General features: G+C 41.2%; 1 protein-coding gene across 4 annotated transcripts in view; it reads left to right on the plus strand.

Moving 5' to 3' along the window:
- The window catches only part of kynu (kynureninase), a 220913-nt gene that overhangs the window by 189741 nt on the left and 13843 nt on the right, over positions 1–17329 (plus strand). For 3 of the 4 annotated variants that reach the window (XM_087989228.1, XM_043694093.2, XM_043694092.2), the window contains 2 exons: positions 7990–8075; positions 15414–15644. In XM_087989228.1, the coding sequence (XP_087845354.1) occupies positions 7990–8075; positions 15414–15644 (317 nt within the window). Of the gene's footprint in view, positions 1–7989; positions 8076–15413; positions 15645–16381; positions 16450–17329 lie in introns of all 4 variants that reach the window. The other variant, XM_043694094.2, reaches the window with a different exon arrangement.

A 17329-nucleotide genomic window follows, 5' to 3' on the forward strand; every position in this document is an offset into this window, starting at 1 on the left:
GCTGATGGGTGAGTGCCGAACCAGAGGACACAGCTTAAAAATACGGGGTCGACCATTTAGGACAGAGATGAGGAGAAACGTCTTCACCCAGAGAGTAGTGGCTGTGTGGAATGCTCTGCTCCAGAGGGCAGTGGAGGCCCAGTCTCTGCATTCATTTAAGAAAGAGTTGGATAGAGCTCTCAAGGATAGTGGAATCAAGGGTTATGGAGATAAGGCAGGAACTGGATACTGATTAAGGATGATCAGCCATGATCATATTGAATGGTGGTGCAGGCTCGAAGGGCAGAATGGCCTACTCCTGCACCTATTGTCTATTGTCTAAGTCATCTTTCTTTGTCTGGTCAATATATGACCCAGTCCCACAGCAATCTGGTTGACTCTGGATGAACAAGCAGGCAATTTTCCTGTACTGCTAAAGGCACTGCACCACCAGCTTTCGATTGGCTTTCAGAACAGACAATAAAGGTTGGCATTGCCACTGATGTCACAACCCAAAGATGAAAGTGAAATTAAAAGAAGAGTAAAGATGGGTAAATAATGTTGCCGTACTAATCACTACAGTCTAACAGAACAGAAGAACATAATTGATTGGCTTGTTTCTTTGACTTTAACTGGAGGAATGACATTTCTATTTATTTTCAAACTTCTTTATATTCATCGTCAACACTTTTTCATAGTCAAGAGTCCTCTAATGGATTTCAAGGAATGTCACCTCACATTGTGCAAGCTTTCCTCACTGATGGGTGCTTATTTAGTGATGCGCAGCAGCTGAGTTGGTGATGCAAACTCAAAGGATGCACAACAAACTTTGGTGAGAATCAAATGAATAACATCCTGAGTACATATCAAACAATTAATTCTGGAACAGTAATTCTTTCAATACTGAGGCATTTTCCAACACTGAAGAATAATTTATTCGAGCTGTTTATTCAATGTTATTTGCAATCATTTAAAATGTGATGGAATTTATTGTTTTGTAAGTGAAAGGAATCACATTTGTCATGTATTGTTTTCACTGTTTCAACACTTTTTTTCATTCCCTTGTGGGACATGGGTATTGCTGGCTGGCCAATATTTATTGGTCATCCCTAATTGCCTTTGAGAAGCTGGTGGTGAGCTGTCTTCTTGAAGTCCTGCAGCCCATAAACTGCAGATAGATCCACAATGCCTCGAAGGAGACTTTAACCTAAGCTTTCAAAATAAAGCTTTAATTTTCTGCAAAATAAAATACAATGGATAATGGAAACCCATGTAAAACAGAAAGTGCTGGAAATACTCAACAGATTTGGAGGCATATGTGAAGACAACAAATATAACATTTCAGAAAAATCATCAGTGGAACGTCATGCATCTGTAATGTTAATTCTGTTTCACTTGTAATACGTGTTGCTGAACAGACTTGCTGAGGATTTCCAGCATTTTCTGGTTTCGTTTTTAAATTTCAGACTAGCTCAGTCCAAATGTCAAATGATTGTCCTTAAGATCCAGCAAAGCGACAAAGGGAAAATTAATGGGCAGATGGACTGTCCGAATCATGCTTTGTTTTTAGATTGCCATTTCGGGACTTAAACCAAGACTTGAATTTTATGTTTTTTTTGGTTCCATAACATTCTTGAAAAGGTTTTTCACTAATAAGCCCATGAAGTTTTTCTGCTGTATCTTACCAAACTCACTCAATTAACTACTTAATCCAACCCTATAGCATTCTATCTCCATCTTACCATGCACTGTTCCTGGAATTGAAGGTATCCACTGAAAGACCAGCATCTCTTGTACCTGCATCATCTTTAGTAGGCTACTATGCATCCTGATGAGCGTTGGCATTCTGAAGATGCCCTCCTTGTTGATGGATATGCAGTGTGAAGATGTCAGAGAAGGGCAAGATAGGTCCATGATTCCCATGGGTTCCAAGAGGTCCTGTGATTGGGTGTTGTAAAGGTATGTTCTTCCTGAAGAACCAGCAGAGGAAGCCATGACACCAGTCCCTGGCAGCAGAATCTGAGGTTTCTACCCATATCCGTACCATCTCCAGGGTGCAGAGGAACAGCCAGTGATGTTGCAAGAAAGTCAAAGACCTTCTCATCTCTATCAAGCCAAGTGGCACACTTTGATCTTTGCAACCTCAGACTCACTCTATTGCTGCTACTGCACCAACCAAGATTCATGTTCAACCACTGTCATTACTGCATACAATATCTTGCTGTACTAACTCCTACTTCTTCAATTCCCTCACATCACTAGCCCTGCACAGCCTCTGCCCTGCTGCCTCAATCCCTCAGCACAATGAACCATCTTTTGACCTCGTGCATCAGCCAACCACTTCAATCTCTCTCAATCCCTCCCTTTCTCTCAATCTAGGAGGGGATAGCCCAAAATAGGGCAGAATCCAGAATCCATGGGCTGATCCAGTGGTGCCTGACAAACAAACTGTTAACTCCTTATGAGGGTAGAATCTGGACCCTTGCAGGAAATGTCCAGGACAGCTCCTGCAGGGATGCTGAGGCATCCAGGTCCTCACAATCAGGTAAGTACCACCTGTCATTCCATTGCATCTTTCTCAGTAACCCTACAATAGTAGGATTATTCATCGTACACCACATGAACCTTTTGCTGCAACGTCCTCTCTCTCTAACATCTTGTGTGACGATGCTACCCCTTTAACAAGGTTATGTTGTCCTTGTTTTTTTTTCAAGAGGGGTCATAAAGACAGAGGTTCAAATATGTCTGGAAATGTTTACTTGAAAGGCTTTTAAGTAATTTTTTTTAAAACTTATACAATGAAAGGGAAGTGGCCAGTTCTCCCAGTTCAGGGCATTTTCTGGTTTGGTTTGAGCAAGCAGTCTGTTTGACGCCGCTGATCAAAGAAAGCTGTTGGAGGAGAATGTTCTCTAACTCAACAGAGGTTTTCTGGCTGACTCTCTCTCTCTCTTTCTCTCTCTCTCTGACATCACTCCTGTCAGAACCTATGTTCGAATTTACCTTTTTGCCAAGGGGGTGCTTCTGGGGATGTTGCAAGTATTTGGAACAGCATCATTAAGTTACAATAGAGTGGATTAGGTTTTTAGATAAGTTACGTTACTTTATATTCTTTTTCTTTTGTCTACATGTAAATAAATTCTATTTTGTTTAAAACCAAGTGGTTTGACCATCTGCGTTGCTCCTGGAATATTCACCTTACATCTGCTTAAAACAACTAGAAAGGCTAGGGTCTGGGCTATCTTTGAGGGGATATGGCCTGGTCCATAACACTTGTGAGTATGAGCAAGGTGTCCATTCTCTGGGAGAGAAATGGGCCGCTCACCCAGAAGGTTCCTTCTTGGCCTTTAACGAAGAGTGTTCAAGAGGCCTCAAAAGAAGCATCAGGAAAACTACCTCTTGCAACCCCCCACTGATCTGCCAGTTCAGATACTGATGCTTTGATTGGAACTTCAGCCTTTGGGAAGACAAGCTGGTCAGCATTTTACTGTGACAGCTCCACAGCTGGCCAAGAAAGAAACACCTGCAGCTGCAGACCAGGCACCTGCTCAGCGCCATGCAGGATATGACCCGGTGGTGTCAGCAAACCTGCTGTGCATGCACAGGAAGGAAGTGGAGCAGCAGGCAGGAATCGGGGACACAATGATCCTCACTTCCCAGAGGGTACATCAATGTAGCTGCCCTAAGCATGCAATCGTCTTGGATAGTTTGACGGCTGCCATGGAGAGCTAGGTCCAGCACCCACAGGGTTTCCTTGCGTCAGCGTGACTCTCAATACATGTCCACACTACATGTAGGAGAAAGTGAGGACTGCAGATGCTGGAGATCAGAGCTGAAAATATGTTGCTGGAAAAGCACAGCAGGTCAGGCAGCATCCAAGGAGCAGGAGAATCGACGTTTAGGGCATGAGCCCTTCTTGAGGAATGAGGAAAGTGTGCCAAGCAGGCTAAGGTAAAAGGGAGGGAGGAGGGACTTGGGGGAGGGGCATTGGAAATGCGACAGATGGAAGGAGGTTAAGGTGAGGGTGATAGGCCGGAGTGGGGGTGGAGGCGGAGAGGTCAGGAAGAAGATTGCAAGTTAGGAAGGTGGTGCCCGAAATGTCGATTCTCCTGCTCCTTGGATGTTGCCACGCTACATGTACCCTGGATAGGTGTGAAAAGGCTGCTGTTTGTGGGAGCCAGATGAATGAGGCATACATAGCGCTTTAAGAAATGCTGACACCACTTCCCCTCATGCTAAAACAATGCTATTCTTTCTCTACCTCTACATCCAAAAGTGTTGTGTGAACAAAGTCGTCAGAGCTAATTGAAGCAGACAAGTTTACAGCATACAGGGAACCAATATGATATGATCAGCAGGGATTAGGAACCCCATAGGTTTATGTCCTTTGCACTGTATGGTGGTGTTTCCCTTTGCAGGGTCTTATATCGGTGGGTCTTGAAAGCACTCCCCAAATACACAATTCAACACATTCACCCTATTCACTCCAGGGGAAATTCACAGGTACTGGCTCTGACTTCCATGTTGAAAATTATTGATATTTAACTTGTTCTTTTTGTTTGTTATGTTAGGAAACTGAATAGGAAGTTGAATTCTGCTGATCTGTATATGTATAATTTTTGAAATTCACAAGGCATCTTGTTAATCAATATTATTATGTTTTATTAATAATCTTTTGAAGTGCCTTATCATTGTTATTGCTGACTCCTCTTAGGTAAAATTAATTACTTGAGATGTATATGCCATTTAGAATTTGATTCTGATCGTTCCTGGATAGAGAAACCAAGCATCAATTATTTAGTTTTAAGCTTTATCCTTACATTGAGTGTGGTCACAGGAATCAACCCATATGGTGTTAAAAAGAAGTGTCCAACCACTAAGACAGACTTCAGGTGAAAAACTAGCTTTCTCTTTTTTCTCTTTCTTTTATCAGTTGCTTGCAGAATATTTAGTGTTGTTTAATTACACCCATTGCTTTGTGTATACATAAAGACCTCTTTTTCCAGGTAGTCTCAGTGAGACAGAGACACATAAAAGCAACAGAATGGATCTTTGCACACAAACAAGTTTTAACCTGAAAAACAGATCAGGTGCATTAGGAATACTTAACTCATGTGTTTTATTTGACACAGTCCTATTAGCTTCAACTTCAAGTGCCTTGCAAATTCCATGTTTTCCTTGCTCACCCCACCCTCCCCCAGTGGATGCTAGCTTGTTTTATGCAGTACCACTTATTAGTCATTTAAATCAGAGATAAGAAATTTTTTTGGTCATGAATCTGTGGAATTCTGTTGAGGCTGGGTTGTCAATTATATACGAAGCTGAGATAGACAAGGTTTTAATTGGCAAATAGAATCAATGGTTATGGAAGACAGGGAGGAAACACAAGTTAAGGATTGCCAGATCAGGTACAAATGGTGAACCAAACCTGATGGGCCAAATGACCTCCTTTTGCTTCTAAAACGTATGGTCTTTCTGGTCTCAGTCTTGAGTCTATTCCTCCTGTTTACCATGTTTCCAAATTGGAAAGCATTTTCCATACTATCCAAGTGTAAAGTCCAGAAGAAAAATCAGGCAGTATCTGTTACAAATGTGATCTTCTTTGTCTGAATTTGCTTACAGTTTACCTACAAAGCAATACATCATAACCGAGGCCCTATAGAAAAGAAAAATTCCTAGCTTTCATGATTTGCCTTCTCTAAATTTCTGTCTTAAACATGAAAAACCCTGAACACCCATTTAGATCAACTTGAAAAGCTATAGGCCGTTTAGCCTGGTATTATTGTTGGAAAAGTATTGGGATCAATTATCAAGGAAGTAATTGCAGAACATTGGAAAATTATGATCGAGTCAAGCAGAGTCAACACAGTTTCATTAAAGGGAAATGGCGTCTTGCTAATTCATTTGAGTTTTTTTGAGGAATCTTAACCAGAGGGGAACTGTAGATGTTTTGTTTTTGGATTTCCAGAAGATGTTTGACAAAGAACCTCAGAAAAGTTAAGATCTACAGTGTTGACTGTAGTATATTGGCATGGATAGAAAATTAGCTCATGGGCAGCAAACAGCAAGTGGGAATAAAGGGTTCTTTTTCAGATTGGCAACCTGTCAGTGTTGGCAAGTAAGAGTATAATGTGAAAATGTGAAGTTGTTCATTTTGGAAGGGAGAACAAGAGAACAGAGTATTATTTAAATAGAGGAAAACTGCAGAAAGCTGCATTACAAAGGGACTTGGGGATACTTTGCATGAGATGCAGAAAGCTAACACACAGCTATAGTGGGTAATCAGGAAGGCTCATGGAATGTTGACTGTTACTTCAAGGGAGTTGAAATGTAAGATTAGGGAAGTCCCACAACAACTGTACAAATTGCTGATGAGACCACATCTGGAGTTCTGTGAGAAGTTTTGTTTGCCGTATTTCAGAAAATATATCATGTCATTGGTGGCAGTTCAGAAAAGGTTCACTGGGATGATCCCAGGTATAGAGGGATTGGCTTATGAATGAATTTTAAACAGTTTGAGAGTTTACTGATTGGAGTTGCAAAGAATGAGCGGTCATCTCATTAAAAAATTATGATTCTTAAAAGGGTTTGACAAGATAAATGCTCAGAGGATGTTTTCCCTGATGGAGGGATCTAGGGCCAGAGGTCACGGTCTCAAAAATAAGGGATGCCAATTGAAGACCGAGACGCAAAGTAATTCTTTCTTTCAGAGAAAGTCTTTGGAATTCCTTGCTACAGAAAGCAGAGTCTTTGTGTATATTTAAAGCTGAGAGATGGATCCTTGATCAGTAGGGGAATCAACAGTTATGGGGAAAGGGCAGGAATATGAACATGAGGAATGTTGGATCAGTCATGAACCTATTGAATAGCAGAACAGGCTCAAGGGGCTGAACAGCCTCCGCCTGTTCCTATTTCTTCTGGTCTTATGGTTTCAATGGAAAAAAAAAGAAACAGATTTGCAATCCTTTTTCCATAACTCAATCCTTTGTTCTTAATATTACAGCAGGAAATCTATTTTCATGGCTATTTTCAGTGTTCAGAATTGAGGCCAGTACAGCAGCTGAGCCTTATTCCATGTGTAAAACAAATTCAACTTTCTTTATTCAATACCAGCCACATATAAAAAAACAAAATACAGTTATCATTTTATGCATTACATTCACCCATCTCCTGGCTGTTTCTTCATTCCGTAAGAGCTTTACCTGCTAAGACGTAGGTATGTTGTCTAAAAACTTACTTCAGATTTCTCCACAGTGAACTGCAGCTGTCAATGATCTCTGTATTCCATTTGTTAAGATTCTGTGACATTTTTCATCACATCATCACGTTGCTAATTTGTTATGATCACTAACATTTTATATCATTTTTCTTGTAGCTAGGTCCATATTATTTCTATAAATGGGTAACTGAGCGGTATCCACATTCTGCCAGTCTGAACAACATCCATTTATCCCATTATTTTGTCCCACTGCATCAATATCTCGAACTAACATTCTCCCTTCAATTCCTTGACCTTGACTAATCCTTGTCTGAAAATCCATATAAGTTCCGTGATTTCTTGAAAAGCCAATTTCATATTGAACACAGCCTGCACTTTACAAAACCAAGCGAAATAACCCTAATTAACTTGTGCTTTTCTATCACTAATTTCAGCTATTAGTGTGTACATTGCTAATTGGCTTTTAATTTCCTTCTTCATCCTTTTCCCTTTTTGAACAAAGCAGTGAGACTTGTGATTTTCCAGTTCTTTGACACAATTTCAATTTTCAAAGATTATCAGAAAACTGTAGGCTAATAACTTTGCAATTTTCCTCACTAACTGGAAATGCCTGGACTCCTGCTCCATCCCAGGAGGACAGTCACCCATTTGACATTAGACAACATGAGTATTTGAATCACCCCTTTTCAACAGGTGTGAGGGGATTCTTAAAGTGGTATGTTGGGAAACATAACTCACCAGAAAAAGAATTAAAAAAAAAACTAAAATCTGAATGTTTCTTTCTCTCTGCTTAGATCTCGACTTAAGTTTTGGTGTGAATGGATTTCGAATCTCAAATCCACCCATCTTATTGGTTCGTTCACTACAAGCTGGCTTAGAGGCAAGTGCATTCATCTGGTTGGGAATAGTTAATTTTAAATAAAGATTCACATATTTAGGAATGATAGAGCAGGATTTGACTTTATGTTCATTATTGCCCTGCCTATTTTGGCTTAACATGAATTTATTAGAAATTTTTGCTCACCAACAGGACATAAATATGATACTGGCAAAACAAACTATTTTGACCTTTGAAAATATCAAGGCATGAATTTGACATTTTACCATTGTAGCAATTGGAACAAGGTTAGCCAGGTGAATATCATTGAGTATGTGTTCCCTGAATGTGGCTGTGAACCTGGGCCTATCAGGGAGCCCTGGCTGACAGATATAAACAGGATTTTCCTCACTCAAGGGACTGGTCTGAACCAGCTGGTCGGAGTCCATGTACTGTGCACATAAAAACAAAGGGTGACTTGGTGACGGGATGCTGGTTTCTGTGCAGTTATTTCAGTGGCAATGAGAGAAAAGGGTATGCTCCTGAAGATAATTTACTTGCAACAGTCATTTTTGAGCAGCATCATTTCTAGCAATATCGCTATCTGCCTGACTTGGATAAATAGAGGCTGAAATCAGGAAGCTGTAAAGCAAAGGAATCAATAAACAAATCTGCAGAGTGGGCAGCACCGGTCATACTGATTGTGAAACTTGAAAGGTGGTTTGCCTCTGTGGGGATTTTAATGGTAAACCACTTTCCCCAGCTGGACAAGTACCCATTCCCTGACATAGAGGACTTGTACAAACCTTGTGGTAATTGGTGGTGGTTGGTGGGGGGAGGGGGGAGCGGGGGGGAGATAGTTGCTGTTCTTCACAAAGCTGGACATGAGCCATGTGTAACTGCAGTTGTGACTAGATGAGGAGCTCCAGAAGTCTGCCATAATTAATTCAGATAAAGATTTATACCAATATACAAGACTGCCATTTGGGGTATCATCAGCCAATGCCATTTTCCAGCAGATGATGGAGAATATTATAAAAGGTCTATCCCGGATTGCCATTTATCTGGATGATGTGCTAATAATGCAGGGGATGGCATATTATTATGGGCAGCAAGATTGATTGTCCCGAACAAAGGTCACCACCAGATACTGGCTGAACTCCACCAGAGGTGAGAGTGTGGTGCTGGAAAAGCACAGCAGGTCAGGCAGCATCCGAGGAGCAGGAGAATCGATGTTTCGGGTACCAGCTCTTCATCAGGAATGGGGCTTGTGGGTGCGGGGGGCTGAGAGATAAATGGAAGTGAGGTGGGGGGGACAAGGTAGTTGGGAGTGTCATAGGTAGATGAAGGTGGTGGTAAAGGTGATAAGTCGGAGAGGAGGGTGGAGTGGTTAGGTGGGAGGGAAGATGGACAGGTAGAATAGGTTACGAGGGTGGAGCCAAGTTGGAAGGTTGGATCTAGGATAAGGTGGGGGCGGAGAAATCCACGTTGATCCTGGAGCTCCAGCAGTGTTGCTGATGTGGAGAAGACCAGAAAGGGAGGGTGAAACGGCATTAGGAGCACCAATATTGGCCACATGCCTCCTCTTAGCAAGAGACACCGTTTGCTTCAGGCGACAAAGTTTGATTTTAAAACCAGAGAAATTGCCCTGCTTTGGTACAAAGCAAGGTCGACGCAAGGTCAGGTGCCATAACATACTAAGTGTGGAGAGAAGAAGTAGGCACATGGACCACATGGAAGCTACAAACTCGCAAACGGAGCAGGAGCAAAATATCTCCGGCCCCTCAGAAAAGCTGGAAAGGCTGTCAGGAACCATGAGCTCTGCCCTTCTGTCTTGCATTGAGGAAAGCTCAGAGTCTGAAATGGATGCAGCGAGGTCACAGCCTTGATATTGTTATCACCTGAAGAAGAGGGAGAATTTCTTCTGAGAGACTCTGGCTGCAGGAGAAGGGCTCTCTGGCCCCCTTTATGCCACCCGTGTCTAAGTTAGAATCATTTAAATCAGACCTGGTGCAAAAACATCCCTGGAGAAGCTACAAGAAAAAGAACAGGCCTATATCCCTGGACTTAGGCAGGCAGTTGGATGAGGTTGGCCAGGTGGCTCTCACTGAATATGAGGTCCCTGATTTGGGCTGTTACCCTGGGCTAACAGATATAAACAGGTGCCTCAAGCATTCTCCTCACTTTAGGGTCTGGCTCTGAGTTAGCTGGTCAGAGTTCAAATACTGTGCACACATAAGGCACAGTGGTCAGCACTGCTGCCTCACAGCGCCAGAGACTGGGTTCAATTCCCACCTCAGGCAACTGTCTGTGTGGAGTTTGCACATTCTTCCCGTGTCTGCGTGGGTTTGTTCCGGTTTCCTCCCCTGTCCAAAAATGTGCAGGTTAGGTAAAATGGCCATGCTAAATTGTCTGTAGTGTTAGGTGAAGGGGTAAATGTATGGGTGGGTTGCTCTTGGGTGGGTTGGTGTGGACTTGTTGGGCCGAAGGGCCTGTTTCCACACTGTAGGTAATCTAATCTAATCTAAATAAAGGCTAACCTGATGACAGAATACTGGCCTCCGTGCAGTTATTCAAACCATGAACTATTTTCTTTCATCATTAAATTGTCAAAGACAACCTGAAAAAAAATCAGTTTATGAAGTACCTCTTCACAATCATCATGTTTCCTAACATGCTTTATTCTGAGAGATGTTATTACACATCACTGGAGCAGGTAGGACCTGAACCCAGGCCACTTGGCTCAAAGGTAGCACTGTGTCACAAAGCCTTGACGTTAGTACTGTAGGATGTAGCTAATTCGCATTTAGCAAACATGATAATGACCAGGTAATTGGAAGAATAAATTTTGGCCACAACGTCAGGGAGAACACTTCCTTGCTCTTTTTCAAATTGGAATATTTTAAGGTGATGGAATCTTGCTTTGAAATCTTACATATATAATGGGATTTTCGACAATATGATACTCCTGCAGTAAGGAAGCAAAATATTAACCTTGACTTCTATACTCAAATGGAGGTATAGAACTTGAACCCATAGGTTTCTGATTGAGACAGAACACTGCCATCAACAGATCCAACAGCAGTGCTAACAAAACTGTAACGTTCTGCCTAATGTGTTATTAGCAAATTCAAACTTTACTACTGCTTTATTTATGTTCTATTTATTGTGTTGGCTGTCACTGGTATTAGTCATGCCTCTGTTAGCACTGCTGAATGTGATGTTCAGCCCTGGGATGGAAATGGCAACTTAATGTAGAGCGTTTGGTAAGATATGGCAAAAAACCTCACTCAGTCTCATGGCAAAAATTGCTGCACCAAAATGGATACAAATTAGATTCCCTACAGCACGAGAACAGGTCCTTCGGCCCAACCAGTCCACACCAACCCTCTAAAGAGTAACCCATCCAGACCCATTTCCCTCTGACTAATGCACCTAGCACTATGGGCAATTCACCTGGCCTGCACATCTTTGGATTGTGGGAGGAAACCGGAGCACACATAGGAAACCCACACAGACACGGGGAGAATGTGCAAACTCCACACAGACAGTTGCCTGAGGCTGGAGCTGAATCTGGGACCCTGGTGCTGTGAGGCAGCAGTGCTAACCACTGAGCCACATTCTGGATGCATCCACCAGCGGGAATATCCTCTTGCACCTCTTATCCACCTAACTCACCCTTCGGTGACATGGTGCCTCTCCCTTGATTTGATTGAGAACTGCCGACAACCATGATCAACATTCTGACTTTGTGCCCATGTTCAATGATAAGTCAAGTCAGAAATTATTTCAGCCTCGTAGTTCTGGGTGAAGGCACAAAGTAAGGCAAAGCTGGAATGCTGTGGGCATCCAGGTGGGTAAAGGTGAATGAGTGCAAGTGAATAGCCCTCTGATGTGCTTTGCTTGGATCGATGAGTTGAGTGCCTGCCCCTCCACACAAGGTTTTCAGCATCAGTGTTCCAATGCTAGTTCCAATGCACCCTGAAGTGCAACTTTAAAATGCAAAACTATCTCATAAGAAGATCAAAGATGTGCCATGATGGTCCTCAGAGACTGACTAGTATCAGATGGTAGCTTCCATGGATATGGGGTACATACAGCTGGCGGGCTAGAGCATACCCTGAGATGTCATTGCCCAATCTCCAAGATAGCAGTCCGGAAGAGTAAGCAACGAGCTGAAGTCCCTAGGTATCTGCTCTTACTTTCATGTTGGAAATTATCAACATCTATTTTCCTCATGGTGGAATTTCCTCAAATAGGATGCTGCATATTAATGAGGTGAATTTTACAGTTAACCAAGTTAAAAAATCAACATTAATCTCTGTCAATAGGCATCCAAACACTGCCAATCGATAATTTCATATTGATGCAATAAACACCGTTTGAAAAAGGAATTAATTACTCCTGATATTGAAGGAGGCCTTGCCCTCATTCGCCTGCAATTCTCCCAGATTCCTCGTTATAGCCCACATAAGGCCCTCTACTTAATTTCACCCTTTGTTCCCAATTATATATTTGGGAAGCATTGCAAATTGTACATTTTATCCCCCTAATAAGGTAAAAAAAATTAAGAGAAACATGACATGATTAGTTGTGCTTTTGCACTCAGCCCACATTGTGGCCACAGGGTGACCAACTGAACAACTGATCCTCATGTGTTTCTGGCCATTTGTCGGAGTTAGAGTGTTAACTTGTCACCTTCATTCAAACTCATGAACTCCTCAAGTGAAAAATCCTTCTCCTACTCCATAACCCCAAATTTCTGTCAGTCTGTTAAATACTAGCATTTTCAATCCAACCTTCACCAGAATAGACAAATGTTTTGTCTTGTCTGAGTCTTGGTATCGTTACAGTCACCGCTTGTTTTACAAAGAAAAGTTTTGATTGCTTTATAAAAGAGCTTTAGTGATGCTTCTCTTGAGCCTAATGCAATACAATTGGCAATCATGATCTCAAAGAATTTGAGACAACAATTATATTGTCCAAGGACATATTCATTAGAGTAACACAGCTGAAAGAGCTGTATCTTGAAGATTTTCTAATCAACCTGTTCAGAAATGCTATCACAAAGCAGATAGGAATTGAACCCCTGTTTTATGATTCAAAGGTACAGACTCTACTACTGTGCCACAAGAATCCTTGCTGTGTCATAGAAACTCCATTAAATAATTTGGATCAGGCAGTATGTTATCTGGCTCAGTTTGAAATCCTGTTAAGTCCACAGAGGAGAAAGCTAAGGTACAAATTTTGTGCTCATGCCAACAACTGATACTTCAACATAAAAGGTGTAAAAAGTGAATAATTAAATTAATTAAAAATGAGCTGAATATATTTGTTCCTCGTCAAGAATTGCTTTAATGTTTGCTTCAGATTTTCCTTTAGAGCAGACTGTTCTCCAGGGCAAATAGAACACTCATATCAGTAATCTGGAACTCAAAAAATAGCAGTTTCTATTAGTAGTGTAATTTAATGTATGCATTTGGAAGGTAGCTGATTTTTGACAGGTAATCTATCAAAATAGCTGGTAGGCAACAATTACCATTTTGTCATACTAGTCCTTTTAAGTAAACTATAAATTCAATCTGCATAGCTAATGCAGAAATTATACATCACTTAAAACATTTACATTTATCTGAATTTCAAATAGAATGCTCCATTTATCCAAGGGTCATTGTGTTGAAGGTTAGGGAAGTTGAAGGAGCATTTAATCTTTTCTCTTCCAGAGAAGATTTAGCAATTCTCAGCCCATTTCCTGGATGCTGATTGTCCTTCAAATCCTCCAATATTGTAGGTAGGCAGCCATAAGACCATAAGAAAGAGGAACAGGAGTAGGCCATTCAGCCTCTTGAACCTGTTCTACCATTAAAGGGATCATAGCTGACCCATGTGCATGTTCTCATCCAGAAGTTTACTAGAAGATAAGACATACATGCAAGTTAGGCCATTCAGCCCATCGTATCTGCTCTGCCTTTGATCATGACTGATATGTTTCTCAACTCCATTCTTTTCCCCTTTCCTGTAACTACTCAATAGCCCATCTATCTCTATCTTAAAGACACTCAATTAAAGTCCCTTCACTCTAAGGCTGTGTCCTTCTCTGTGTCCACTCCAACCAGGCCTCTCAGTATTCTGTAATTTTCAATCAGATTCCCCCCTCATCCTTCTAAATTCCATTGAATACAAACCCAGAGTCCTCAACCATTCCTCATATGACATGACTTTCATTCCAAGGAGCATTCTTGCAAACCTCTTCTGGAACCCCTCCAATACCAGCACATTCTTCCTTAGACACTTGGCCCCAAATTGCTCACAATATTCTAAATGTGGTCTGACCAGAGTCTTATACATCAAGATTAGAGTGGTGCTGGAAAAGAACAGCAGGTCATTCCTGATGAAGGGCTCCTGCCCGAAACATCCATTTTCCTGCTCCTCGGATGCTGCCTGACCTGCTGTGCTTTTCCAGTACCACTCTAATCAGTACTACTCTGATCTCCAGCATCTGCAGTCCTCACTTTCGCCAGAGTTTTAAACATCCCTATTCTTGCCTTCAAGCCCTCTTGAAAGGAATGCTAACATTGCATGCCTTCCTAATTTCCAACTGAACCCGAGCGTTAAGAGAATCCTTTACTAAGTCTCCTATGTCCCTTTGTGCTTCAGTTTTCCGAAGCCTTTCCCCATTTAGAAAATAGTGTATTCTTCTATTCTTCCTACCAAAGTGCATTACCTCACTCTTTCCCATATTGTATTGAATCTGCCACTTCTAAGCCCAAACTGCCAGCCTGTCCAAGTTCTACTCATTATATTGAATATGTTGATCCCAATGAGATTGGGAAGACTATCAAGAATATTCAAGGCTGCAGGAAATTCTTGGCAGGATCTATTCTCACCTTTAGAATGCCTCTGTGTTTTATTCACTGTGTGCAAGAAACACAACGGGTAAGTGGAATTGAGTAACTAATCAGTCATGATGTCACTGAATGGCAAATCCAAAAAGCTGCCTTGTTTTGTTCTGCTTCTTTGTAACTGGGAGAGATTTGAGATCTTCAAGCATTTCATTAACATTCAGTGCATCCTCTCTAAATCTGAACTATTTCTTCACAGTTTAAGTATTACAGTTAGGAATAATTTACTCATGGTCTGAATGTAAAGATGGAATGCAGAACAAAATTGGTGTATCAGAGTTGAATGAGATTTTATTTTCTAAGTTGAAAGTTACAGTTTGTTTCTCTTACAATTATTACACTGCAACAAAACAAAGAAAATTTATCATTTTTTATATTTTTACATGGACAAAATTAATGTTTAATCTAAAAGTGTTGTATGGTTATATTACTGTAAAATATGATGTATTTAATGTGTGTCTTTGGCAAATATATTTGTGATTAATTCCATTTATTTCAGATCTTCAATCAAACTGACATGAAAGCTCTGCGGAGAAAATCTGTTTTACTTACTGGTTACTTGGAGTGCCTGATCAAACATTACTTTTCAAAGGTTCCAGATAATCCACAGAAACCATATGTCACTATCATTTCTCCCTCTGATAGTGAAGAACGAGGCTGCCAACTCTCATTGGTTTTTTCAAGATCTACCAAGTCAATTCTCGTGGAATTGATGAAAAGAGGAGTTACTGTAAGTAAAATTTTGGCATTTGTTGTTTACTGCTGTTAGCAACTCAGGCTTATCATAGATACACTCTCAAATACAATAGTAACTTCAGTTGTCTACTTATTTTGCAGTTGAACTTTATTTCGTAATGTCTACTTGTGTACATCCACAATGTGGGAATGTAAGAAGGGCATTCTTACATGATTTGGATCAGATACTTAGGTCATTCAGACATATGGGAATAAAATTTCATGGGCTCTGACTTTCATCTGCAGAGATCAACTAAAGACCAACGTCTGCTGATTCCAAATGAACTGAGAAGCAGATAGTTTTATAACCCACCTCATCTACATGATTGCAGAATGTATCTGAGTGGCTCCCATGCTGCTTCCTTCTTCTTAGCACTGCTAACACCGCCTCTGCTCAACTGGAGAGCCAAGTGGCATTGTACAGAATCCACATGATGTAAAAGGCCTGCACTTCTGAAAGGCAGGCTGTTTCTCTCAAAGGGAAGCTGCAATGTCTAATATTGGTGGCATTTGGCTGATAGAAATTTGTTTTCAAACTTTTGCATCTTCTCTCTGATGGAAGGGAGTATAACCGGGTTGGGAGTATAACCGGGTTGGGAGGGGCCTTTGATTATGTTGGTTGCTTTCCCAAGGCAGCAGGAAGTGTAGAAGGAGACAAAGGAAGGAACTTTGGTTTGTGTGTTGGACTGGACTGTGTTCACAACTCTCTGTAATTTCTTGTGGTCTTAGCAGACCGGTTGCCATTCCAAGCTGTGATATATCTGAATATGAAGCCTTCTGTGGTGCATCTACAAAACTTGGTAAGAATCCATGTTGATATGCTGAATTTCCTTAGCCTTCTGAGGAAATATAGGTGTTGATGTGCTTTCTTGACTGTCGTGTTAATGTGGATAGACCAGGATAGATTATTGGTGATAATTACTTTTTGGAATTCGAAACTCTTCACCTCAGCACCAGCGATATAGACAGGGGACTGCCTTTCACCTTCCTTAAGTCAATGATTAACTTCTTTGTTTTGCTGATATTAAGGGAGAGATTGTTGTTTTTACACCATGCCACTAAGCTATCTAACTCTTTCTGTACTCTGTCTCGTTGGTTTCTGAGATCTGATCCACTATGGTGGTGTCATCAACAAATTTGCAAATGGAGTTAGGACTTAATTTGTCCACATAGTCATGAGCGTATAAGGAGTATAGTAAATGGCTGAGTATGTAGTCTTCCAGGGTGCCGGTGTTGAGGATTATTATGGAGGAGGTTTTGTCACCTATCCTAGCTGATTACTGTCTATGGGTCAGGAAGTCGAGGATCCAGTTGCAGAGAGTCCCAGGTCTCAGAGTTTGGAGGTACATTTGGTTGGAATTATGGTGTTGAAGACGGAGCTAAAGTCAATAAATAGGAGTCTGATGTAAGTGTCCATGTTATACAAATGTTCCAGGTATGAATGTCAGGCCAGGGAGAAGGTTTCTGTCATGGACCTGCTGTGATGTAGGTGAATTTTAGTGGATCAAGGCAATCTAGGAGGCTGGAGTTGATGTGTGTTATTACTAACTTCAAAAGCACTTCATAATGATGGCTGTCAGAACCACGGGATGGTAGTTATTAAGGGGCCTTCCCTGATTTTTCTTTGTCATGGGACTATTGAGGTCTTCTTGAAGCAGGTGAGAACCCCTCACATCAAAA

This window comes from Chiloscyllium plagiosum, unplaced genomic scaffold, assembly GCF_037043375.1.
Source record: "Chiloscyllium plagiosum isolate Xiang-an unplaced genomic scaffold, Cpla_swu_hap1 HiC_scaffold_7, whole genome shotgun sequence".
NCBI lineage: Eukaryota > Metazoa > Chordata > Chondrichthyes > Orectolobiformes > Hemiscylliidae > Chiloscyllium > Chiloscyllium plagiosum.